The 27,083-nt window shown below is 45.6% G+C and overlaps 1 protein-coding gene across 1 annotated transcript in view; it reads right to left on the reverse strand.

Moving 5' to 3' along the window:
• LOC142560517 (basement membrane-specific heparan sulfate proteoglycan core protein-like) overlaps window positions 1–27,083 on the reverse strand; it is a 371,032-nt gene that overhangs the window by 195,637 nt on the left and 148,312 nt on the right. Inside the window, exon 5 of the mRNA XM_075672684.1 lies at window positions 25,602–25,907. Within this exon, the coding sequence (XP_075528799.1) occupies window positions 25,602–25,907 (306 nt within the window). The remainder of the gene's footprint in view (window positions 1–25,601; window positions 25,908–27,083) is intronic.

A 27,083-nucleotide genomic window follows, 5' to 3' on the forward strand; every position in this document is an offset into this window, starting at 1 on the left:
TATTTTTTTAGGTACAGGTTTAGTCAACGAGAACCCTGGAGCCGCTGCGGTTTCGGGGAACCGTGCTTGTCTCGCAGCCCGTAGGCCCGGGGTGCGAGACGAGCACGCTTACTACGACCACCTAGGCCAAGATTTACCAAATTTTCTTTTCAAAGCCATAATTTGCTTTGTTTACAAGAACCTTGAGAGAAATTGGACGTTAATACGAGCATTTTATGACGCGTTTTTACTCTTTGCGCCGTCGGCCATTTTTGGTACCCGCGGCAGTGGTGAGGCAGGCTTCAAGCACTCAGCAAAATACCGCGAAAAGTGCATCCATTCTTTGGAATCACGCATACAACCTGCCGAACAGCCTTCGTTTCTGTAAACAACAAGCACAACACAAGCATCCGAACCACATAGTCGATGATACGGCGCTGCTGATAACAAGGCGAAGCATCCGTTTGCGCAAGGCGAAGCATTACTGTTGCGCAAGCTGCCGTGGGATTGACGTGACCAGCCTTCCGTATATAAAAGAAGCAGCCTAGCAATTGATTTTTCTGTTGTTGCAGCACCGATTTGGGTAGGCAACGTATAGTTATGACTCCCGAGGAGCAGCGTGAATATGAGCGGCAAAGGGAAAAAAGAAAACGCAATACGAGTAGCGGCGGCGTGCTGTCAAAATTACCATTACTCCCATTGTTACCATTACTCTAAATTACCCCTTACATAACCCCTCAGCACTTGTAGTGGTGGTTTTCAACAGCTTCGTTGGGCATCCACTTTAGCAGGGCGGGGATCGCGAGCCAATTCTTTTTTTTTTCTTTGCACGCATGAGTGTCGATCTGCAGCGCAAAGGTACGCTAACTTGCTCGAGTGATGTGGGATGAGTATTAGTGATTTACTTATTGAGTGGGTAAGAGTGAACCGAAAAATGCGAGGCTAGTTGGCGAACACACCCGTCACCCGAAGGAAGGACGTTGCCGTGGTCATACCATCCTTAATTGTACCTTTTCCGCTTTTGTTTGGCATTCTTTATCAATACCCAAGCCATGAAGGATGGAGTAGGGTAACGCTCCGTCATCACAGGAACAATTTAATTTGCGCAAGCTGGACAGTAGTCTTCCCCTGCATTGGTTACTAAACTTTAGTGATCAGAAGTTTAGCTCAGAGGCGACAAAAATGTTTGTTTCACTTTCAATTTGGAGGTTTCACAAATGCTGCACTTGAAGTTATACCTATTTCGCCAAGCAATAATCACACATACAGGAATTGGAAGTTATTTCGTTATTTATTAGAGCTCATCTGTTCGGCGCCCGTTCCTGCGTTGAGCGGCAGCGTCGGCGTATCTCGGCGCAACCGAGCGAACGAGCACAGCGAAGGATGAAAGAGCGAACGCAGAGCACAATGGGGTATGAAAGGCGGCAATAAGGAAGGTAGCGCGAAGAGGAAAGCGGATGATTAGGGTGCAGCGGTAGCATGACGACGAAAGCGGAGGAGGATATTACGGCGTAAGGGTGAGGAGGAAAGTGGATGCCGCATGAGACATGCTCAACGGCAGCGACCAGGCACGTGAACAAAGGCATGGAAACAAAGCGCTGGCATGGGCTTCGGATCCACTGCGCATGCGCTACTTCACCTGCGCTGCCGCCGCTAGAGAATGCGCGCCGCGCGAGTCACGCGTTCTCGTGTTTACGCTTTCTTTCTGAACAATGAGCGACGCAACCGGTGGAAATTCTTCGTCTGCCGCTGCTGCTAAACGAGCTGGCCGATTATATTCGAGGACAACTTTTGGTTGCTATGAAGCGAATGCTACGGAGGCAAAGCGCGCACAAGTGAGAGCGATTCTGAAAAGAGTCCCGCGTTTTAATCCACGTTAGTTTAAGCCGAGGAAGCGAAACCGTAGCCACCTTATTAGCAAGAGTTAAATAAGACGGAACACATCACTGAGTGGAAAAGTTCACTTATTTTGCGGCTTTTCCCTTCCGTGTTTGGGCAAACGCGAAACCGTCGCACGCGGAAGCGTGCGACGGTTTCGTCAGTCAATTCAGCGTCTGTTCGGAGCAACTGAAAGCACAGTCAAACGCTGCCGGACTACTTGGCGCGGTAACACATGTGCAGCAGCCGCGCGCCCGTACCTTCGTAGCCACAGAAAGTTGTCCGCGAGTATAGAGGCTCAGTAAAGCCGCCACGAGAACTCTGCCAATCAGAATCAAATACTTTGCCATAATATATCACGAAGTGCAAACGTCTAAACAGTTGCGCTCAAAATTCGCATTAAGGTGTATCGTAATCATCGGTTAATTATTATTTCGTTTAGAAACAAAAGTACATGCACTGCAGCCTCTTGCATGCTGTTCGTGCAACTGCTCATACAAAAGAAGTATGTTTGTTGCCAAACTTGATGAACTTACTAGAAAAAATAGGGGAATTGCTAACTACAACGACGCGCCATTTGCCAAAAAATGGCTCGGGAACACATTGGCGAATACGCAGAGACGAACGCACAAGCGTCAAAAGCTCCAAAATCTTGCCGTGTCAATAGGAGAGATATCGATTCCGCAAGTTAATTGCCTGACGACGACACTGCGCTTTTGTTCTCTGTGTTTGAATACCAGTAAAAACATAGTAAAATGCATTCTTTTATTGAAGCATACCCATCTCATTAAGCTATATTGATGGCATGGTGCGCAGGGTGCTTTTTTTTTTCTTTTTAAATACGTAGGAGCAACCAGAATAAAACTAAGACGGTGGTTCAACGACATCACAGGCGAAAAGTAATAAAGAGAAAGCCTTTAAGAACGAATAAAAGAACATCTTCTGATAGGTTCTTTATTACGCAGCCTAAAGTCCAAGTAAAACATCGTGAATGCATAAATTAACCTAATCGGGGAAGCAGAAAAAGACAGCACATAATTCCCGAGGCAGGGAGCCGGACCATTGAAAGCTGTCGTCAGATAATGCGCGAAGACGTTCGCATGAATATCTGAAGAAGACTCTTTGAATAAGAAGAAACGCTGTCAAGAAAGGGGAAGGAAACAAAAAAAAGGAGGGAAGCCGGGATGCATAGAGGCCATAAGAAACTGAAAAAAAAATAGCAGGACGAAGAAAGATAGAAGGAATAACAAAGTAAGGAGGCGAATGAAAACGCCGATAGAGGCAAGATAGGAAGGAGGCCCAAGCGAAAAGGTAACAGCGGCTGTCTATATTTTCTTTGGAAGTTTCTCAACCCAGAAGGACGCGATTTGTTATGCGCCTATATCATCTCTATGCAAAAACGCGGTACTGGTTTGGAAACCGAGACCATATGTAAATACAAGTGGGCACTTACCCCCTTTCTCCCCCGTGTCACGACACCGAGGATATAGAAAAAGAAGAAGAAAGAAAAACATCGGAGGAAAAACTAAAAGGCCGGAGAACATCAAAAGAAGAGCAAGGGGCCAAAAGTGAACAGCGTTGGGAGCGGCGAAACGAGCTTGCTTAGAATGGTCGGCGCCGGCCAAAAGACAGAAGAAAGGAATCTGCGGAATCGAGAACGGCGGCCTAGGGAAGTCTGGAGGACAGAACGGAGAAGACCTCATGCGAGGACCAGGGGAAAGAGCGAGCGAGACCCGATCGGACTCGAAGCCGACGGCGACTCGATGGAGGTGGCCGCCGCTCGTCTCGGCTGCGACGCGGCCGCCGGCAGCTACGGGCCACTTCGATCGCCCCCGCTGTCACTATTGCATGGTGGACGCGCACTCGAGGCCGTGGCGAGGCGACAAGAGATCCCTTCTTTCCCCTTCAGCGAAACGGCCAAATTGGCGGCCATAAGTATTTACGAGTCCACCGAGGCGGATTAATCAGCCCTTCGGCTCCCTGATTACCGCCCGGGGAATATGGATGCCCACAGTGAAGGCCGAACAATCTGCCCTCATGAAAGCAAATGCTACTGTCATCCGAGACTACTGAAATGAAAGCGGACCTTGACCATCGCGAGGAAACGCTGCTGCTGCTCCCGCTCTGGCTGACACCCATCCCTGCCTTCGAGGAGAACGGAAGATGCCTGTCTTGCAGGCGACCTTTGTACCACTCCACAGCAGCCGGACGGGTGAAGGATAACACTGCGCATTCGCTTGTATTTGTGGACTGGAAGAGTCATTCTCTGAACTTGGCAGGTGTTATTATATCGGTGGTCCTCAATGACATTGGGCGTGGGGGGGGAATTCTGGCACAGAGACATCGTGCCGACGAATGTGAGACACCTAATTTAGTTTTCTCGCTCTGTCACCATGCGCCGCAACATGACCTTCAATATTACCATTTCGCGCCATGACAAAAAGATTGACCTGGCGGTTAATAAGAGGGCAGTGAGCAACACGATGAAAATTATAACACCGATATGGACTCACGTTTTCTTATCGCTAATTTAAAGTCCGATAGTTGAACCAACTGGGCGACCGCTTGTACGCATACGGATAGGAACAGACAGGCTTTATTCTGTTTTGCTACACTTCTGTGCGAACTTTTATAACAGGTTTTGAAAGATCGAATTTTGTACACAGTTTCAAGCTATAAAGACAAACGAGATGACAAAGGCAGGGAGGTTCGCCGCAAGAGAATCATCCGGTTTGCTACCTCAGTGGGAAAAGAGTAAGGAGAGACAAAAAAGACGAAAGAAAGCACGTTTTTACGACACAAAGCATAGGAATGTTAGTGCTCTTTATTAAGTCGCTCGAATTCAGGAATACCAGTAGTGCCTTCATCGTCTTCTGGTGTGGCGACAGTATAGGCTGGCATTCTTAGGATCGTCTACTCCGAAATCTGTCGATCGTTGAGGACTGCTAGCACGTTCGCGAGTGACCGCCAATGTGTATACATAGCAGAGACAATGACAAAAAACTTTTTCGGCAGCTTCGCTGATGCCACAACTCACAGGTAGCCCTGTCGAACATCCCGGTGCGGCAAACAAAAGCGTTAGTAAAAGCTGCAACGAGCCAGTGAGCGCCTACCTAAGGCGGAACACAAGAAGGTGTGCGTTGTGAAACCTGCAAGTATGAAGAAACGTTGCCAAGCAACACGTTCTATATTAAAAGCGGTTCTTGGGGCGGAGTTCTCAGAGCTTATCGTTTGTAAGAACTTTGTGAATTCGATCCCTGATCTTTTCCAGACTGAGCAGGAAGTCTAAAAAAGGTGGTATTTAAAATTAAATCGAATCTATGCAGTGAGAACGAATGGAGTGCTAATAACTCCTTCTGCGAAAGCAACTTATTGTCGCATATTGAATCCTACTTGCACGAGTTTTCGCGAACCCCTTTCGAGTACGTTCACTTGAAATGTACTTACGCAGCACATTCTATTGAGTTTAGCACTAACTATTGAGCTTAAAAAAATTAAGGTATATATGGGGACAAGCACTTACAAATAATAGAGATGAGTTGGGAAACAAGCAAGTTCAGTACAATGGGAATGACACGCGCGAGCACCATCATCTATACAGGTCCCGAGGGGAAATCGCCAAACGATTTTCCAAGGTCACTACCAGCTCGTGGAATAAGGTTGTCCATGATATTTGCGCCCAAAAGAAATGCAATTCCGATTCCTTCTGCATGCAATGATAATTTTGTCAGAAATTAACTAAGAAACCTTAACCCCCTTGCGAACACCCGTAAGAGCTTGTGTGCCACAGCTGTTGCGTGGCGTTCTTGAAGTGGTGCATTATCTTCTGCCTCGTGTTTTTGTTCATGCTGCTAAGCTGCTGTAACTTGCTTGGTTGATTTATTTATTTGAATGAAGTTAATTGTGAATGTCAGCAACAAATGGCGCCGGCTTCTCTGCAGTAGGAGCTGGGTTATCACAGAACCGCACATATGAAGTGACAGATACAAAGATAAGAACATTATGGCGGGCGGTGCTCGCCGAAACCCTCATGTCCTGATAAAAGAAAATCCTTCCCTTCGTGCCAGCCCAAGTTCCAGAACAAGCACACGAGTGCAGCAGTTTCTGCAGCGAAGGACAGTGGAGATGTTTCCAACGATAAACACCGGCGCGCGTTAATGTTCTTGGCTGTTGACAGAATACACGGTCGACAAAAGCAGTTGCGCGACGCCGAGGTTTCGTGCGGAGCGCAGTGAACACGTTGCCGTGACGAGGATAAGGCACGGTATAGGTCAGACGGCATTCGGGGCTCATCGGAAGTAGCACCACTGTTAACATCCATCGAGCACGGAACGCAGCCCGGGAAATGGCTTTTATCGACGCATGTAAAAGGGTGCTTGACTAGCATGAAAATCTAAAATGCTAAGGGGGCGAGAGCAGCAGGAAAAGATCATTACGCTGCTGCACTCAAATCCGCACTTAGGCGCAGTGCATTTTGGAAGCAAACACTGCACACGACCAGCGGCGGCGTACACTTTCATCGACTACCAAGTGGCTGGACAGTTCGCAAACGGCACGTGTGGACCATCACGACCACATCACGACATTGCCGTCTGAGGCCGTTACACGAGTGGCTTCGAGCTGCCTAGAGTGAGCAGCTGACGAGAATTCCTGGGAACGCCCTCACGAAGCTTTTTGTTAGCAAGTGCGTCACTGCAAGCGTGCTTCAGGTTATCCTCTTCCGACGCGCATCCTTGGGAACGGTTCTGGTGCACGAACGACTTTGTAAACCTCGGCCCTTCCAACACAAAAAGGAGAAGGCGCGGGTGAATGAACGGTGTCGCGTGTGATATCGTCCCATGTAAGCTTAACGGAGCATACGGTACGATGAATGACTACCGTTATGACTTGTTTCTTTCTGCGCATCCAGTGAACGGTTGCAACATTTATTTGGCGTGCCCACAACCCTTACAAATGAGCTGTTAACAGGAAATGCTAATAGCTATGTTTTTATTGCTTGCCTTCATGTTTCGAAGGGTACGGCTATTTCAGAGTTCTTATTTTCGACTAGTGAGGCGCCAGCATCCTGTAGGTGTATGCTTCTGAAGTGTACAAGCAAAGATATAATGGACTAATTGAGAATGCTGCCCTGTACCGTTGCTAGCGGTTGAGTGTGTATACGGTTTATTTAGTTTGTCCTCCTCTCTGTCTGTCTGTCTTTCTATACGGGGTGATAATGTTTAATTTTACGGAATATTTAAAATCACATCTGGCAGGTAGCGCAATTCTTATCCTTTAGTGGGTTTATTCGAAGAAATGGATATTGCTAGCACAAGAAATCGAAACTCTTGTTCAAGAAATTAACAAAGGTGCACTAATTGTATTTTTAATTAATTACTTTACGGCTCATTCTACAATTTACAAATTGTAGCTGGTGAGTTTGCAAGACGTATCGACTTGAAATGAATCTTCAGGATGACACCAGTTTCGAGATATTATTTCTGGAAGTATGAGACGGAATACATGGGCGTTCCAGTTACTTCTGTGCTTCAATGCATTAAACAGCGTTTTGTTAAAAACGTAAGTGGAACAATAGTCCATTTTTACGGCGAGTTTGATGGCACTTATCTTCAAGTTGGCGTCATTCTGGAAATTGTGTTCTTCGCAGGCGCGCTGTTCTTCCGCAGTGCTCACCGCACGCGGCACGGTTGGAAGGGAACTAAGGTAAGGTTAAGTGATTTGCCTATAGAGCCCGTGACGTCAAACCGTAATCCATAGTCATCATCATCATTATCATCATCATCATTATCATCATCAGCCTGGTTACGCCCACTGCAGGGCAAAGGCCTCTCCCATACTTCTCCAACAACCCCGGTCATGTACTAATTGTGGCCATGTCGTCCCTGCAATTTTCTTGATCTCATCCGCCCACCTAACTTTCTGCCGCCCCCTGCTACGCTTCCCTTCCCTTGGAATCCAGTCCGTAACCCTTAATGACCATCGGTTATCTTCCCTCCTCATTACATGTCCTGCCCATGCCCCCCCCCCCATTTCTTTTTCTTGATTTCAACTAAGATGTCACTAACTCGCGTTTGTTCCCTCACCCAATCTGCTCTTTTCTTATCCCTTAACGTTACACCCATCATTCTTCTTTCCATAGCTCGTTGCGTCGTCCTCAATTTAAATAGAACCCTTTTCGTACGCCTCCAGGTTTCTGCCCCGTACGTGATTACTGGTAAGACACAGCTATTATACACCATACTAAACATACTAAACAGTGTCCATAATCCATACTAAACAGTGTCTATTCCGGTATTACTTTTTTTATTGCTGCGATATTTTTTTTATCACAATACGTTTTGACACTTGGGATTAAACGCAGCTGGGGCATACCCGGCGACACGCTTTTGCTTTACGCTTTAGCTCTTTTAGCTCTGGGGTGGCTGCCATCTTTTTTGCCTAGGCACACAAACCGCCAGAACCTAGCGTATAACAGCTCCGCTGTAAAAGTTGTCATTTTCACTCGAAGGCGAAGCACTGACAGCGATGGCAAGGTTTAGCGTTGTGCTTGAACACCTTGCAGAGTGTAGTAACTATATGCAGCTGCGACATGGCTGGAAGCAGCATACAAGACGACTTGCTGGGCAGGAGCAACAGCGCCTTGGCAGCTACCAGACGTCTGAGAACGCTAGCGGCAGTAGCCCTGTCAGTGGCCTTGCTGGGTGAGACTGGATGATACTAACGGCAACCGGTCGGCGTTAGTCAGCGGCCAGCAAAATATTAGATCCGCAAAGAGCACTGTTGCCGGTACCAGTGAAATTGCATCACTTTTAGATTGTGAGCTCAAATAGTGTTTCCCGTTTTTTTTGTGATTGAGGATAAAATGCATACACTGCGAATGGAATGTTTCATGACTGCTTTTTTTTCCCCTCTGTGATTGCCTAATTGGCGAAGGCCATAAATACTGCTCAGAGCAACATTGGTGTTTGAATAATATAGCATCTACGTAGCATATCGAAGAATCCACGTGGGCCACCACACCAACGCCAATGGCGAAACTTCGCCAGAAATTTCCATACAATCATCATCATCATCATCATCATCATCATCATCATCTTTTACATCCACTGCAGGACGAAGGCCTCTGCCAGTGATCTCCATTTACCCATGTCTTGCGCCAACCGATTCCAATTTGCGCCTGCAAATTTCCTAATTTCATCACCTCACCTAGTTTTCTGCCGTCCTCGACTGCGCTTCCCATCTCTTGGCGCCCATTCTGTAACTATAATGGTCCACGGGTTATCTCACCTGCGCATTACATGACCTGCCCAGCTTCATTTTTTTTCTCCTAATGTCAATTAGAATATCTATTCCTGTCTCTTAACGCTACGACTAACATTCTTCGTTCCATCGCTCTTTGCGTGGTCTGCAACTTGTTCTAGAGCTTCGCTGTCAACCTCCAAGTTTCGGCCCCAATGTTAGCACCGGTAGAATGCATTGATGGTACACCTTTCTTTTCAATGATAGTGGTAAGCTTCCAGTCATGATCTGGCAACGTCTGTCGTGTGCACACCAACCCATTTTTGTTCATCTGTAAATTTCCTTCTCATGATCAGGGTCCCCTGTGAGTAATTCACCTAGGCAAACGTACTCCTTCACAGACTCTAGGGACTGACTGGCGATCCTGAACTCTTGTTCCCTTGCCAGGTTATTGATCATTATCTTTGTATTCTGAATATTAATATTCAACCCCACTCTTACACTTTCTCTGTTAAGATCTTCAATCATTTGTTGCAATTTGTCCCCAGTGTTGCTGAACAGGAAAATGTTACCCGCCAAGCGAAGGCAGCTGAGATATTCGCCGTTGATCCCCGCTCCTGAGCTTGCCCAGTTTAATAGCGTGAATACACTTCTTCTAAGCATGCAGTGAATAGAATTGGAGAGATTGTGTCTCCTTGCCCTGATCCCTTTCTTTATAGCTATATTTCTATTTTTCTTGTGGACAAGCAAAGTAGCTGTGGAATCTTTGTAGATATCTTCCTAGATATTCACGTATGCCTCCTGTACTCCTTGATTACGCAATGCTTTTATGACTGCTGGTATCTCTACTGACTCAAATGCCTTTTCATATTCTACGAAAACCATATAGAGAGGTTGATTATACTCTGCCGATTTACGGGTTAATTGATTGGTGACACGGATGTGGTCCATTGTAGATTATCCCTTCCTGAACTAGCCCGTTCTCCTTGTTGAGTGAAGTCAAGTGTTACACTTATTCTGTAAGAAATTATGTTAGTGAATATTTTGTACTATACTGGAAATAAGCTAACGGGTGTTGCGTACTCCAGGGTAGCGTACCGTACTGCTGCCGAGAAGTAGCGGCGCCTGCCTATCGAAGCTCGACCGACATTACTTATTGGGTAGCCTGGCGTTGTCGGCGGGCTGCAGGCATCCGGTAGATCATGGCGACCAAGCAGGGGCGAGACGATTTGCTAGTGCGAAACTTGCACTGTTTATTCAAAGGTAGTTGAAATAAAATAAGAAAAGCATGAAGTATGAAGTCTCAAGTATGATGTATATCAAAAGTACATTTCGGAGCCCCTTAAATAGGCTCTCTACAAGTGTGGGCGGGATCTTGCTTCCGCCGATGACACGTGACAGGCACGGAGAGAGGGCCCCTCCTCCTGCAATACCGAGCACGGGTAGGAGAAGTCGATCCTCTTTTCGACGAATCCGGGGAGAAGGTCGGGTGAATGACCTCTCCGGCGCCGTGGGGTCCGGCCAAGAGAAGGTGAAGGGGATGAGGTAAGCACACACGATGCCACGACCATGAGAGGAGGGGAAGGGGATGAGGTCGCCCGTGGACTCCGGCTCAGGGGTAGGGTGAACGACCTCTCCGGCGCCGTGGGGTCGGGCCAAGAGAAGGTGAAGGGGATGAGGTCGCCCGTGGGCTCCGGCTCAGGGGGTAGGGTGAATGACCTGTCGCCACGTGGTGTCAGACGCCAACCCTAACATGGGCCTGTAATTTTCCACTTCTTTAACGTCTCCCGTTTTGTGGATTAGTATAACGTTGGCATTCTTCCAATCCTCTGGAACCCTTGAAGTCGTGAGACATTTTGTATAAAGGGCCGCATGCTTTTCAAGCATGATATCTCCTCCATCTTTGATTAAATCGACTGTTATTCCATCTTCTCCTGCTGCTTTTCCCCGGTTCATGTCTTCGAAGGCCCTTCTAACTTCATCGCTAGTTATAGAAGGGGCCTCTGTATCCTGTTCATTACTACTTCAAATGGAGGTGGCGTGGCTGCTCTGGGTACCGTACAGGTCAGTATAGAATTATTCCGCTGCTTTTACTATACCTTCGCAATTGCTGATGATAGTACCATGCTTATCTTTCAGTGCATACATCTTGGCTTGTACTATGCCAAGTTTTGTTCTCACTGATCTCATGCTGCGTCCAGTTTTTACTGCTTCCTCAGTCTTTCTCGCGTTATAATTTTGAATATCCTTTACTTTCTCGTTGTTCATCAGTTTTGACAGTTCAGCTAATTCTATCCGATCTCTTGCATTGGACACTTTCATTCTTCGTATTTTCTTTATTAGGCCCTTCGTTAGTTGGGAGAGCTTACCTACTTGTTGCTTTGGTGCCTTACCTCCCACTTTAATTGCTACTTCTGAAGCCAGCCTATTTAGGGTTTGATTCATTACCTCTATGTCATCTTCGTCTCTGTGTTCTAAGGCTGCATATTTATTTGCAAGCAACAGCCTGAATTGGTCCGCTTTTACCCTTACTGCGTTTAGGTTGGCGTGTTTCTTCTTGACTAATTTTATTCGTTCTCTCTTCAAAGTGAGACAAACCCTAGACCTCACTAACCTATTATCACTGCATTTTACCCTATCTAACACTTCTACATTCTGCAGTAAACTGGGATCACTAGAAGGTATGAAGTTGATTTCATTTCTTATTTCTCCATTAGGGCTTTTTCCAAGTCCACTTTTTGTTCCTACGCTTTCTGAAGAAGGTGTTCATTATTCGTAGCTTATTCCTTTCCGCAAATTCTACCGTCATCTCTCCTCTAGCGTTCTTAGAATCTATGGCGTAGTTGCCATTTGCTTGTTCACCAGAGTGCTTTCCCCCACTTTTGCATTGAAGTCACCCATAACTACAGTATACTGAGCTTGCACTTTTCTCATCGCTAATTCAACTACATAAAACTGTTCTATTTCTTCTTCATCGTGAGTGGAGGTTGGAGTGTAGGCTTGTACTACCTTTATTCTATACCTCCTATTTAGCTTCATTATGACTACTGCTACCATTTCATTAATGCTGTAGAATTCGTCAATGTTGCCCGCTGTGTCCTTATGTATCAGGAATCCTACTTCGTATAACTTCTTATCTATGTATATATATATACATATATATATATAAATTTTTATATATATATATATATATATATATATATATATATATATATATATATATATATATATATATATATATGAGAGGACGTGGCCGTTAGTCAGGACTGTATAAGCCTCACCAGTTCTTCTAACCTCACTAAGCCGAATAATATCCCATACAATGCCAGAGAGTTCCTCAAAGAGTCTTGCTAAGTCAGCTTTACTCGAGAGGGTTCGTGTGTTGAACGTTGCCAGGTTCAGTTTCCATTGGCGGCCTGTCCGGGTCCAGGGTTTCTTAGCACCCTCTGCTGCATTGCAGGTCTGATCGCCGCTTTGGTCAGGTGCTGCGTAGCTATCGAAGGAGTGATGAGGGAGGTAGTGGGCAAATACTGCAATAGGCAGGCTAATTCCTATTCTGATAAGGGAATGTCTTTTGTTTAAACTTAGTGGGCGTTCCTAATTTGGGTGCACCTGGACACTCTTAGCACGGTAACGTTTAAGTTTACCTTTATTTGCAAGTAACCTATAACATAAAGGTTACGAGGTTACTAAACCAACTTGATATTTGTGTTTTCGTTATTTTCAGTCGCGGCTAGAAGTTACATGTGTCGAAGTATGCTATTTTAAATGTTACTTCAACGCCAAATGTCTCGTAACCTTTAGATTGTAACTGATATAAAGAAAGTTGTAATTCGTGGCTCAGAGGACCTATTGAATGGATTGGAAGTTTGCTTATTATTGTGTCGCATTGGCGATCCTGATATGATATTTTCAGACAAGACTAACGTGTAAAATATGGTGCGCAGCCGCGGGACGGAGGCAGGTTGGGCTAAATAAAGATATTATTGGTGCCAGTCTGAATGTTTGTTTTCGCAAGATAAAAAAAAGTTTAAATCTTGCACGACCGCATGCTCAAGGCAACCAGCAGCAATTCAGTGATCAATTTTACATGCTGCATACGTGCGATTATAACGTAAAAGGAATGCACAGAAACATTAAACATACATCGGACAATATTGTGGCGAATGATGCTGTGGCATAAATTATAACAACGGTTCAGTGTGGTGGAAAGCCTACAGCTACCACTGCAGGTATATTATGCTGTGGTATAAAACCTGCCTGCAGAAAAACTAAACGCAGATGCATTATGCTGATTGAATATACATTTGTACCCAATATTTTATTCTTATTTGAGACACAACCCTTCCTTTACTCGCGTTTGTAATCTCCTTAAAGACGACACCCTTTGACAGCATGACGCACACTGAAGGGTGCACGTGGGCGCACGCTCGAATACTGTAAAAGTTCGACTGACCGACAGAATGAAACGTCGAGCAGGCCCAATAACTGTTCTGTAGGGGAGAAAAATGTTTTGTATAATGCAACAGAATGTAATATGCCGCTGTGTTTTTAAAAATTTTTTCTTTGCTAACGCATAATAGGAGGTGGTTCCTAAACTGCTGCAAATGCCGGGTTCCTTATAGAGAACGCCAGACACGCACCGCTTTTGCTCGCTCGCTAACACGCGATAATGACGCCGCTACATTCACATGACACCGGGCGACAGCCGCTCCAGTAAGGTCTCGTAGAGAGATGAACGGGCACTCACGGTATGAGGCCACAATGGTGGCCGACCAAATGAGCAGAGAGAAAATATACAAATACAAACGAACAGCAACATCTTTAAACTAAAGAATATTAGAATCTTGATATACTGTTATGTGAAACTTTGGCGGAACTGTAGCTTGCTTGTTGTTTTTATTTGCGCTCTGTAGATGGACGCCATACTCAAACGCGCTTCAGCTTCAGCCAAACGCGGGCGCAGCCATATCTCCTCTGCTTTGTGTAGCTCTCAAGAAGCATGCTGGGAAGAGCATCGCCGGTGGGTGCGGTCTTTTTGTAACGGTAGTGTCGCACTTTGTTTCATCGCTTTAACCACGTTTAAACGCCCTCCTATTTCGTGGTGTGCGCTTACCAAGGGTCTTGTGTGTCTGAGTCGCTCGTGACGCGTGGTACAGTTACCAAAAAGACCCCTAAAGGTGCGCGAGCCGCTGAAAAGAAGCACTGCCGCCGTGGAGCAGTGACATATTGGCGCGCTGCGTGGCAAGGAGCCGCATTGCCGATGGAATATAGTAACAGTTCTTCGCTTACGCGAGAGTGGTGAGCATCGCTTATGTTGTGACTGCTGTAACGAATCATGAAGACAGCAATAAATGTGACCCAGGTAAGCAATGCTTCTTGTTCAATTATTTATTTGCTGGTGTTTGTGTGTGTCGTATATTTAACGGTCAGTTCATGCTCATGCTTACGCTACTGAGTTTTATTGAAGCGCACTACTCGCTCGCTTCATAAACAGTTTTTTTTATCGCTATGAGTCACTGTGTTGGTTTTCTTAAAACTCGAGTACATGTTGCACTTTTGTGCGTACGCACAGCATTAGACCTCATGCACGGAAGTGGTGTTTTGTCGTGATATGGTCATATGTATACAAATGAACTCTAAACTATCCTTAATTAAAGAATAATAATTGCAGTAGTTCATTTCGTAATCACTTGATATCGCGTTTTTACTGTTAAATTGTCGCATTTATCCGGTGTTGTTTTTTGTACTGAAAAGGAGTACGGACTGACTTGGAAATTAATTTGCATGATTAGTTTGAATTAATTATTACTTTTTTAAATATTCAAACTTGAACTTTTATTGTTACCGAAATATCCTTGATAAAACATACCTAAATTCTGCGTGTTTAATTATATGTTCTGTGGTAATATTTTATCTGTTTGTGGTTAATTTATGCCTCTTTCATTACATGTTGATAGCTGTTTGCAGTGCGCCTTACACAAGTAAATATAAGAGTCTAAGATTACTATTCTGTTCTTGGAGGCTCCACTGGAGTTGGAGAATTAACAACTGACATATTCGCCGCAAACAGACATGATTGTGCTCACAACAGGGCTGAGATCGTCTTACTTATGATAGTATAAAACTTATATGTATTTCTATTTACACATATTGTACACGAACCTTCAACATTTATGTCTATTTGCATCATTCCTGGTGCTGCTGTAGCAATAAATGTGTTCTGCCACGCAGCGCTGTGCTGTGCTGTGAAGCAATTATTGCTTCATGGCTGTGCAGAAAAAAAAAAGAGAGCAACCTTGAGCTCCCGAACTGTCCGCGTACAAACGAACATAGCATATATACATACCATAGGTGTCCTGTTAGTGTCACATGGCCTTCTGTGATCCTGATACATTATCGCAGTAAAACACAGCGAAAAGCTTCTTTCAAGCTTAGACGATAGCCTGTTTAACAAGATCAGCGTGCTTTAAAGTAGACTTTGAAAGTGAATACTTGTGGTGCCAGCAATAGAAATGTATATAACAACGTGATCAAACTCAGTAGCCTTGATTTTCTATTTGCAATATGAGCATTTACTTTAAATACCTACAAATGTTAACTAGTGAGCTACACTTTATTTAATGTGATAGTTTGTTAATTTGTGGTGGTGTGTGTGTGTGTGGTGGTATCATACAAGTACCACAATTGAAGTGTGATGATCTTACTATTTTACACTGCTACACATAAGTCAGCATGTTTGAAATATTCGTCTGGTATATTTGCTAAGATTTTAGTACTAGCACACATGTATGCAAGCATTGCTTGTACTACTTGCACGAACGTGTATAGACGTGTAATTTCAACGTCCGTTCTTAATTTTATTCTTGCTCAATCACAGCATGAAAGGCTGCTTTTTTGTCTCCCTCCTGCTTTCCCTATAATATTGACTTGGAAGCACTGTACATGGCTCTATGGCAGTGTTTCTTTTTCAGATGTTAGCCATAATCAGCATTTATAATCTTGCATTTTTGCATTTGCTATATTGCATTTGGAGTGTCTTTGGAACCATATTCTTAATGTACACCAGGGTGTGCAACAATACTTGTGTGGTCTTCAAAGGTGATATAATAACAATTGTCCCATTCCTGTTGTTGTGCCTGTAACATCATGGTGCAGTTCAAATTTTCCTGATTTTCTTGTTTGCTAACCTCAGTGCAAACTTACGCAGACAGTTAACAGCATTTCACTGATGTCATGTATAGCTCATAGTGCATTATGATGCAAATGTTACTACTTTTGAGAGATACCTATGGCTCACATGCACAGAGAAAATGCTTCCTCCAGTGCTTACATGGACATGTATAGAGCTTTAATTTCAAAATTTGTTTTTAATGTTATCTTTGTTGAGACGTAGGCTGAAAGACTAGTTTTTGGCCTTGATGCCAATGTACATTAATATTGGCTTGGAAGCATGCATGGCCTTATGGCCCCGTCTTCTTTTTTACGTGTCACCATAGCCGAAACTCTGTATTTTATTGCATTTGCTACATTGCATTGGGTGCGTCTTTATTGTCCTGCTCTAAAGCTGCACGGAATGTATAAAGCATTTTTTTTGGTAGTGTCCAAGGTGGATCTGAACACAAGTGTCCAATTCATGCTTTAGTGCCTGTAATCTCATATACTTAACCTTTGCCTTGTTTTGTTGCTTCCTGACTGCAGTAAAAACTTTTACATAGTCAGTTCACACGGATTTAATGATGACATGCATGGCTCAAACACCGTGATGTGATACAAGTGATTTCCTGTGATATTATGCAAGTGATACTATTCTTTTGAAATTTCAAATTTAGTCATGTGCCAGCAAGGCCTGCTGTATTTGTGCTGTATCCTATGTTGTATTTTCAAATAAAAATGTTGCATTCTAAACAACCCTATACTATAGTTGTGGAACTGTCAGTTGATACTCGAAATATTTATACAAGCTAACTGGGCCTTCTCCTCAGGCGTTCATATTGTGTTTTGAACTGTATTGTTGGAAACAGTACCGTTACATATTTGCTCAAGTGTTGAGCAATAGACTATCTCACGGGGAGTTTCATTTCGTCAGTAATCCGAAAGCATACTAGCAGTAGCCCTTTGCTGGCTGATATACAACGATTTAGGTGATTTAAATGGAAGTAACCTTTTGTTACCCCATTCAGCTGAGCGGTTTTTTTTTTTTGCAGAGAATTTTATATGGGCCCCGCTCTTTATATGGTCCGCCGAGCCGGGTGCGGCTTAGCTACGGGGAAGCGCCACCTCTTGGGTTTTGTACCAAAAAGGCCGAATCCGCGCATGGTACACCCAGCCAGCTGGCGCCAAACAACATAGGTGCGTCATTTCCTTCTTTCGCGCTTCTCTATGCTTGTGCCTCTTCTTTCTTGCACGCTTCTTTCCGCGGCAGGATTAAGCAGACTACAACCGTGCACGGAGAAATATGAGCCTTCGCGGAGGACGCCGCTCGGCCAGACAATACAGCAAATTCATCACGGGAAAACAAAGACGGGCTCTCGCCCTGACCTTTTTCATTAGCGAAGCTGTAAACAGGGTGATTTGTTTTAGCTGCACCAAATTCTTAAAAATTCCCTGTGGCTGATGGCGCAATTCTGATCCTTGATCTAAATTACTCGATCAGGCGACCATTACTTCTGCGAGAAATCAAAATACTAAATAATGAATTCACATAATTACGTCAATTAACTTTTCAATTATTAACATGACGGGCACTATTTCAATCTACGAATTATATCCGGTGAGTTCGCCAGGCGTATTCACTTGGAGCGAATTCTCAGGACTGCACCAGTTTCGAGATATTCATTGTCAGTGGCCGACGAAATGCATCGTCCTCTCGGAAGTGGTTTCCTGAAGTGGAGTCTCCTGGCCATTGAGTGCGCAGTGTGCGACCGCTAGACCGCATAGTCGGCGCTGACGGTCCGTAGTTCGATGCTCGGCGTCGGCTACAGTACCTGGCTATATGGCCAGGCATCCCATAGAAGTAACACACTGGCAAAGGGCGAACTTCAGATTGCGGATTGAAGTATTCTGCCGCAGACATCGGTTGAGGGTAACGAGGCTCTTCCCCTTGAAAGTCGTAGGTAGCGGCAAGTCTTCGTGGACGAAAGTTGCGTGGGCGTGGATCAAAACGTTGAGGTGGTGAATCATTGCGTGGTGGTTCGGTCGTACCATAATGCGGTTCATCTCTGGAGCCGTTAAGATACGCGACGTTCAGCGAGTGGTCCCAAGTAGCCGAAGGGGGTTCCCAAAGAGTGTCTCGGAAAACGGAAGAGCTGCAACGTGGCGCCGCATAACGTGCCTCTTCGTCATGCCGCTGGAGCTCCTCGCGGACTATCTGGCGGATGGCGGACGAAAAGTCTGGGTGCGGAGGACTCATATCAACACTTGCTACGGTCGTTACATTGGCCAACCGTCCAAACTTTGGTGTAATTCGGCGAGTCTTCAGCGCCTCGAACGTACGGCAATGCCGTATGAGTTCTGATACATTGTTCAAGTTCTCTTTGCCAATGAGGAAGTTGTACACGTCTTCCGCTATTCCTTTTACGACGTGCCCCACACTTTATCTTCCTCTGTCATTTGAGGGTTGACGGTTCGGCATAGCTTCAAAATTTATTCGATATAGGTAGTGCAAGTCTCGCCGGGTACCCGAGCTCTCTGGGCTAATGTGAATTCCGCACGTTTCTTCTTTGCGTCCGAGTCACCGAAACACTTCTTGATCTCTTCAACGAAGCGTGTCCATGTAGTTAGCATGTCCGCGTGGTTGTCGTTCCATACCAATGCCGTGCCGGCCAAGAAGAAAACAACGTTCCTAAGCTGACTGGCAGCGTTCCAGTTATTGTATTGGCTTACCCTTTCGTAATGGATTAGCCACTCATCCACATCTTCCTCTGCCTTCGCCGAGAACGTGCGTGGCTCTCGGTAGTGCTGGATAGGGACTGGGCTCGCCAAAGCACTGCTGGTGAGGGTATTTTGCTCTGTCGCCATGATTAAGCGCGACGGCGAAAGTCCGGCGAGGCGATGGCTTCGGCGTAGTTCTTGTGCTGATGGCTCCGTTGCAGGTCGAGGGAGTTACCCCGCACAGCTACACCAAATGTTACACACGAGGTGTTTAATGCACAACCAGATGAATCTGGTTGATAGGCGCGTTTTGATCTGTCCCGAGGCAGCTTGGCTCACGTCGTTCTCTTCTTTCTTCCACACCGTTGTCTGCGCGGCAGCCGTGGATCATAACAGAGCTCGTGACAATATGTATGCTCTACCCCCACCTCTCCCTTTCTCTCCCTTCTTTCTATTCCCCTACTCCCTTCCTCCAGCGCATAGCAACCAACCGGACTCTTGATTGGTTCACATCCCTGCTTTCCTTTTATCTTTCTCTCTCTCTCTCTCTGTATGGTCTAAAATAACACCCTGTTTATAATATGTGTGTGTGTGCGCGCTCGCATATATATATATATATATATATATATATATATATATATATATATATATATATATATATATATATATATTATCACAAGAAATTATTTCAATTTAAAGTTAAGTTAGTCGTAACACAGGTTTCATTGCTCCTTAATTACTATTCTATAGATAGATATATGAAAGATCAGATTTCCTGGGAACTGTATAGTTCTTTAGAGAAATACGTAATGTTTAAGAATACAAATTAAGGAGCAATGAAACCTGTGTTACTATTAATTTAACTTTAATACTGAAAAAGATTCTTGTTTTAATTAATGACGAGCGCACGTGCTCTCTCTCCCCGGCTAACAAATGCTAACCGTTATCAATCGCGTAGGAGGTGCCTGCGTTTATCGGATGTTTCGCGAATCTTACCGATGGTTTTATCCGTTGTCTATTGCCATGGAACCTTGTGTACTCTGATTATATGCACGACGCGAATTGTGGAGTACTTTCTGGAAGGCACGCGGGTACCAGTGATTACGCTTGAACCTTCGACGAATCATGTATAAAAGCTGACGCGCTTGACCTGCAGAATCAGATTTCGACGATCACCAACTGCGATCGCCGCTATCGTGGTGCCTCGAGCGGCACTAGGTTTATGTGGGCACAGGTTCGCCCAATAAAAAGTTAGTATCAGAATTTACAATTTTTCTACTGTGTTCGTAACCATCATCAGTACAACGTGAATAGATAGATAGATAGATAGATAGATAGATAGATAGATAGATAGATAGATAGATAGATAGATAGATAGATAGATAGATAGATAGATAGATAGATAGATAGATAAGAGGAAAGAAGGGATACCGAGGGGCTCGACTTCCAGTTATTAATCCCAGCCAGATATCGGAGCGCAGCACCGCGGAACCTTGTCTCTCGTAGCCGACAGCGCCGACGGAACCATGCGAATAGATGCCGAGCGCTCGGCTTCTATACTGGCTGAACATAAAGCTGCATTTCAAAGCGCCTCCCAAGAGCACTCGAAAACGACCAGTCAAAGGTACCCTATTTACGACTACAATTCAGGCAAAGGCCTTGCACTACGTGTAAGTGATAATGGCGGGGCTTCTGTTGCGTAACGTTCGCATCATCTCCGGAGTGTGCGAAAAGAGTGCACACGTCGGGTCCCATCGGGAGGATGAGAGCGGAGCTGCAGACATTCCCTACCTCCTACATTCGATCGCCCGGGGAGTCGTTGCAGGAGGGAGTGGCTTGCGTAAGCGTCACGAAGGAGGAGGCCGTAAATGAAACACGGTACAGAGGTTTAACACCCACATCGACAGACGAATATTCGGTGTCGTGTATAGGCAACGAAAAGTGCGGCTGCTGTTGCACTGTGACCAGAATTAGTAGAAAGAGCTCTAAAATAATAAGTAAGAAGACGAAAAAAAACACAGACCAATTTTAAAGTAGTTTGCACTGTTGCCTGGCAATTAAATGGTACGCAAAACTGTCTTAAATAACAGCAAAACGCTCGAGAACTTCTATAGATGTAGTTTGATAGGTTCGAAGCAACGTATAACATACTTTTGTTCGTCACTGTACCCGGCAGGTCGGTAACAATATACATTATATGAACAAAAGTACAGTATGAAAGAAAAGTGCCCCAGCGCCACAGAAAAATAAGCACATCAGATTTACCGCGGAAATGTGGACACTATTTAATGCATTGTGACATTACTGTCTCGATTTGCCCCACTATTTGAGTAGAGAGAAAAACAAAGCCTCATTATATATATATGCATATATAACTGTAGAGCGCCCGCCTCGACTGCGCGGAGCTGTGGGCTCGATTGCCACCGTCGCCGGGGACCGGCCTGACGTTCGCCTTCCTTCAGGGGTGATACACTCGGGAAAGTAGCCTGCGCCCTAAATTCCTGTCGAAACCCTCGCGAGCACAAAAAAATAGTGATGCTTGGATGATTGGGCCGCTTCCATGGCGGCCAGTTTCCATGTGGCGGCCCAAATGTACAACAGTCTTGGTCAAAAGTTCCGAAGCCGAAGCGGGCGTGCGCGGAGCAGCCACGCTCCGCTATCGAGACGCTGCCATCAACGGCGCTCGCAAACGCTCGCTGGTTGCGGGGATAAAAGAGAGCGAGAAGGAAGATCGCTCTCGCTTCACCGTTTTCGTACGCTCCGTGATAATAAAGTGGCCCGCCAGCTAGTGTAGCATTCAGCTGCGCTTTTGCCTTTCGTGCTCCCGCCGCGCGAACGCGCTGCGGACAATAAAGATCTGCCGCCATGGCGATTCCACGATGCTCCGTAGCCTACTGTTTGGTACCGCGAAGCTTAACCGCACGACTAGGGTGTTCCAGCGAAATCGTCTCAAGTTTGAAACGCGATAGCAGTTGTGATGGCACCCAACCTCAGCGTTTCCCCAACCACAGACAAAAGATTTTCAAGTTGATATCGCTGCATGTTATGAAGTAATTCTCCAATTTTTCGAGCTAAAACATTTTATGCATAAAAGCCAAACCCAAGACGTGGGCTGGGCGAGGCGACCCAACTGGCGCGAAAAAGCTTTGGAGCGCTTCGTCGGGAACATACCGGGAGAACGCGAAGCGCCACATCGCCAGGATCACCGCTCTCTAACATGCGGATCGCTTTCAGTGCGGCCAAGACTTGCAAAGTGGCATGCGGAACAGCTTACTATTTCTTGCCACATGACAGCATGGCAGCGAGAACGACATTCCTTCTCGCTCTCTTTCACCCCCGCAACTATAGCGAGCGTCTCCGAGCGCCGTCCATAGCAACGCCGCGACAGCGGAGCGTGGCTGCTCCGGGCACAGTCGCTACGGCTTCGGAACTTTTGACCAAGACTGTATATGCTGAGGGAGGAACGCCGTCGGGTTCACGAAGGTTTCGAAGGGAATTAAGGGCGCAGGCTCGTATCACCCCTGAAGAAATCCGAACGCCAGGCCGAGGTACACTTGCGCCTATTTGAGCGCCACTGTGTGACTGGCTGCAGTGGGAATCGAACGCACAGCCTCCCGCAGCCGTCACGGGCGCTCTGCAACTAGGCTGCGGCCAGTTTTTTCTTCGTCCACTTTCATTTTGATTAATTTATCATTTCTTTAATTCAAGTAATAAGTGCAAGTAATTTCCCCTATGCTGTCCTTGGTGTCTGTGTTTGTCGGCATCTTTGATATGACTAACAAAAATCGGGCCCTTCGGTTTCGCTTCTTCTCGTTCATATATATATACATATATATATATATATATATATATATATATATATATATATATATATATATATATATTATATTGCACGCGGTATCTCTGTTGGTGAGGAAAACTATTTTTACTCTTTTTCTTCAAGCGCAAACTAACTTGTTTTGGCCTCGACCGACAAACGTACCCGTTGTTGGTCAAGGTGAAGGGTCTCTGGCTCAAACAGTTGCGGACAGGTGCTAAAGCTGCCACTAGGACAGGCAGGCGCTACGCTAGAAGTTGGATATATGAGATGCTGAGGGCAGTATAAGCAATATATTTTAGATTATAACACGGATACAGTTTGCTGGCTGGATATAGTGTACAATTCATTGTATCGGTGTTGATTATTCATTATTAATATAGTTGTAGCTAACAAAAAAATAATGCAGATCCCTCGCACTGTGGGAATCGATGTAAGCGAAGCTTTCTGTGCTGTTCACTTTGATTGAAGTTAATTAGCGGTGATGCTGACGGGGAATCTTCAATTTCTTCAACGTTCAGTTCAACACGAGACTGGTGAGTTGATGTTAAATGTTACCTTGCGTGTACTACTGCTGTTTGTCTGCTCGTGCACAAAAGAAACAGGGAGGGTTATTTGCTTGAGGCATTGTTGCGCGCCATATTTCATAAGCTCTGAGAGGATTGAGCAATGCCATTGCCTCACATGGCACATCGCATCGTGGCAGGAGTATTAATTTTGAATTAAACTTTGGGGCTGTACGTGCCAAAACCACAATCAGATTATGAGGCACCCCGTAGCGGCGGACACCGTATTAATTTTGACACCATGGTGTTCTTTAACGTGTCTCTAAATCTAAGTGCACGAGCGTTTTTTATTTGGCCCGCGTCTAAATGCGGCTACCGCGGTCGGGATCAAAGCCCTGACCTCGAGCAATGCCATAGCCGCAATGCTACCGCGGCCGGCACAGAGGTGTTCATTTGACGTGTGACCGCTTCCGTAATGTTGCCTAGACTCTACGGTGCGCCCTGCGTAAGTTGTCCGCATGACAGATTTGCATGGTGTTTATTTTTCAGAAATAGCAGAAACGTACCGTACCTTGAACTTAAATTTATTCCGTTTCTACGCAAGCGCTGTCGTGTCTAGTAGTAGCGTTTCCTTGCCTTCTCACGTCGCCTTTCCCCTATCCTCCCCCCGCCCCCCTTTCTATAGGAACTGAGAGCGAAGAGCGGCAATGTTGTTCAGGCCGACCCGCATGGAGCGAGCTTTCCTGACGAACTTTCGGTGGCGATACCACGGCGTACCTTCGTCGTGCTGAAAACACATACAGTGGAAATTGAATTAAACGAAGTGATTTCCACGCTCGAAATATTTCGTTAAATCGGGAAGTTCGTAAAATCGAGAAAGAGATTTTTCGGTCCTTCGAAATCTAAAATTGTAACGTAACGACGCGCAAAAGCTACCGCGGCACGGAATTTGCCGCTAATCTAGCCACCTGTCACATAAACCATGAACTAAGGAAAGCAACCAACACCGCCTCTACCGAGCCGGTGTTGAGTCGGCTGTTCCGTGCATGGGCGCGGCGTGCAGCCTCGTGAAAATAAAGCTAAGGATGTGACATGGCGCCTAGGTGTTTTTCCGCGATAGCTTTAGAGCGCACCCTAAAAAAAAAACCGTCTAAGTCAAAATTAGAAAGAAATCCCCGCTTTTTGCTCATTCATTTCATGAAAAACTTCGTCAAATCGAGTTCGGCCAAGTTTGTTTCGTTAAATCTGGTTGATGATAACATTGAACCCCAGGGCTACCTGCCGGGGAATGTAAATTTCTTCGTTAGCTCCGGAACTTCGTAAAATCGGGTTTAGTTAGATCGAGTTTTAACTGTACAACGAAAAACTGGAGGCCATCACCTCCATGATTTCAACCGCAAGTTGGATGCAATCGAGCCCTGATTGGTCCTCGCTACCAGCGTGCGTTCGCCACTTCCGGCGGGCGGCTGGCCGCCGGCGACACCATCGGCGGCGGTCAGCTACGTCTTGGCGGCCGGCTGCCGCTTTTCTGCAGGAAAATCGCTCTATGGGCCTTTATTTATGCTCGGTAAATGTTTACTAAAACAATTGTGAAAACCACTTCGAATTTTATCTCTGTCCAACCTCCGGTGCTGTGGCGCTGAAAGTGAATTAGGGCCGTGACCGCAGCTTATTATTATAAAAAAAATACTCAGCGTAAGACGACCTTCGGGGAATATGTAAACTTTTTTTTCTTGTTTACTATTGTCCTAATGTTCCCAATGTTTCCTATTGTCATCCGCATTCGGTGGCAAACGGTTAGGCGACTAGCCAGCCGTTCGTCGGTTCTTGCCATTCTCTGCCTCCTCTCCCCCTTCTCCCTACCATTCTATCTAGCTTCCCTCTTTAGTTGCACGTTAGTACAAAGGCAAGCGGTGCAATTTCTGAAATGCTTTTGCAGGGGTCACGGATAATTACAGCTGTCAAGAGGCTAGCGTGGCGACGCCCAGGGAGTTCCAGAGGGCATGGTGCACATTCGACGCAGTGCAAAGATCAAACGAGTTTCTCGCGTCTCCTTTCCTCTCTGCTACGCTCTTTCCACTACAGGCGTGGCGTGCAAGACAGTCACAGGAGCAGCAGGAAAGTCGAAGGGACAGACAAAGAAAGCTTCGTTTTAAAATCGAGCCCTTCTCATCCTCTCATTCTTCTCGCTCATTTTATTATAAAATAGGTGTCACTCTATAGCGAATGAGCCTATAAGGTACTGCTCGCTGCGTACAATTCCTACAGCACAGAATAACGGCAACGGTAATTAATAGCTGATAACTCACAGTAGACGTTCATGGCCCATTTATCGTGGGGCGCTGGTGCCGACGGGGGAAGTGCGGGGTTTCGGGCCACGCACCGCAGTCCCTGGCCGTGGTCCTGGGCCGAAGGCGTGAAGCTCACCACAGAAGTCGACACGTTGCCGTCAGCCGACGCGTGGCCGAAGCTCTGAGCGAGCTGCACGCCACGTTTCCACCAGGTAAGCTGCGCCGGGGGCCGCGAGCCGCGAGCCTCGCAGACCAGTTCCACGGGCAGGCCGGCAGTTAGCGCGCCGCCCGACGCACGCAAGATTCGGACCGTCAGGGGGGCCACTGCACGAAAGGTGGGAGGGGAGGGTCAGTGCTGCATCGCCATGCTTATCCTGGCCGATTTGTGCGCAGCGCGCAAAACAGTAACGATGGGCATGAATTTCAATGCATGCCAATATATATATATATATATATATATATATATATATATATATATATATATATATATATATATATATATATATATATATATATATAGTGGTGGGGGAATTCGAGAGGCGAAATTGCACGCTCAACATTTTCACGGACAAAAGAAAAAAGAAAGAGAAGCGATTACTATCTCACTACCGAAATCTCAACTTACGCTTGCACTGCTAGTGAAAGAGGCAAAAGGCGCTAAAGCCTTGTCGACGCTAGACGGCAGCCGAACTTTGCTGCACGACGACGACAACGGCATGTGCTGAGGCTCGGTAAATGTTTACTGAAACAACTGTGAAAACCACTTCGAATATTATCTCTGTCCATCCCTCGGTGCTGTGGCATTGAAAGTGAATTAGGGCAGTGACCACAGCTTATTATTATTTTAAATGCGTACACAGCGCTAGAACTCACGGAGAATATGGAGAATGTGCATTTTTGTCTTGTTTCCTATTGCCCTAATTTTCCTAGTATTTCCGATTGTCCAGCCGCATTCGAAGGCAAACGGTTAGGCGACTAACCAGCCGTCTGTTCCTACGAACTTCTCTAGTTCAGTTACAGCACCGGTACTGTGTGAAACACTGTAATAGTTTCGAAACACCTTCACCGTCTTTGTACTGACAGACCCCTTTCATTAGTTCTCTTGTCTCCTGATCTTCGCTACTCTTTCTCCTCCTCCTCCTCCCCCCCCCCAGCTATCTAGAGTAGCCAGACGCAAAGATAACCTCTCTGCCTTTCATCTCTTATTTTTTTCTCTCTCTCAATAGGGTACAAAAATGTACAGCTGCACATATTGCATTATAGACGTATATAGATAGGGTCCAGCCGTTTTCGGTATTTTTGTACAAAATTTAGAGCACATTTTACTACCCTTATCAGAAAATCTATTTTTCATTTCGGATTTTTTTTTTGTCAGAGATTGCGTACGTTTTGCTTTTAGGCTCATCGGTTCTTTTTGCCTTGCTAAGCATTTTTGTTTCACACATAGAAGTGCCGTTCTTGCTGCGATAGTTTATATCAAGGTTTACTTCTTTTCTTGCA

Source organism: Dermacentor variabilis, chromosome 1, assembly GCF_050947875.1.
Source record: "Dermacentor variabilis isolate Ectoservices chromosome 1, ASM5094787v1, whole genome shotgun sequence".
NCBI lineage: Eukaryota > Metazoa > Arthropoda > Arachnida > Ixodida > Ixodidae > Dermacentor > Dermacentor variabilis.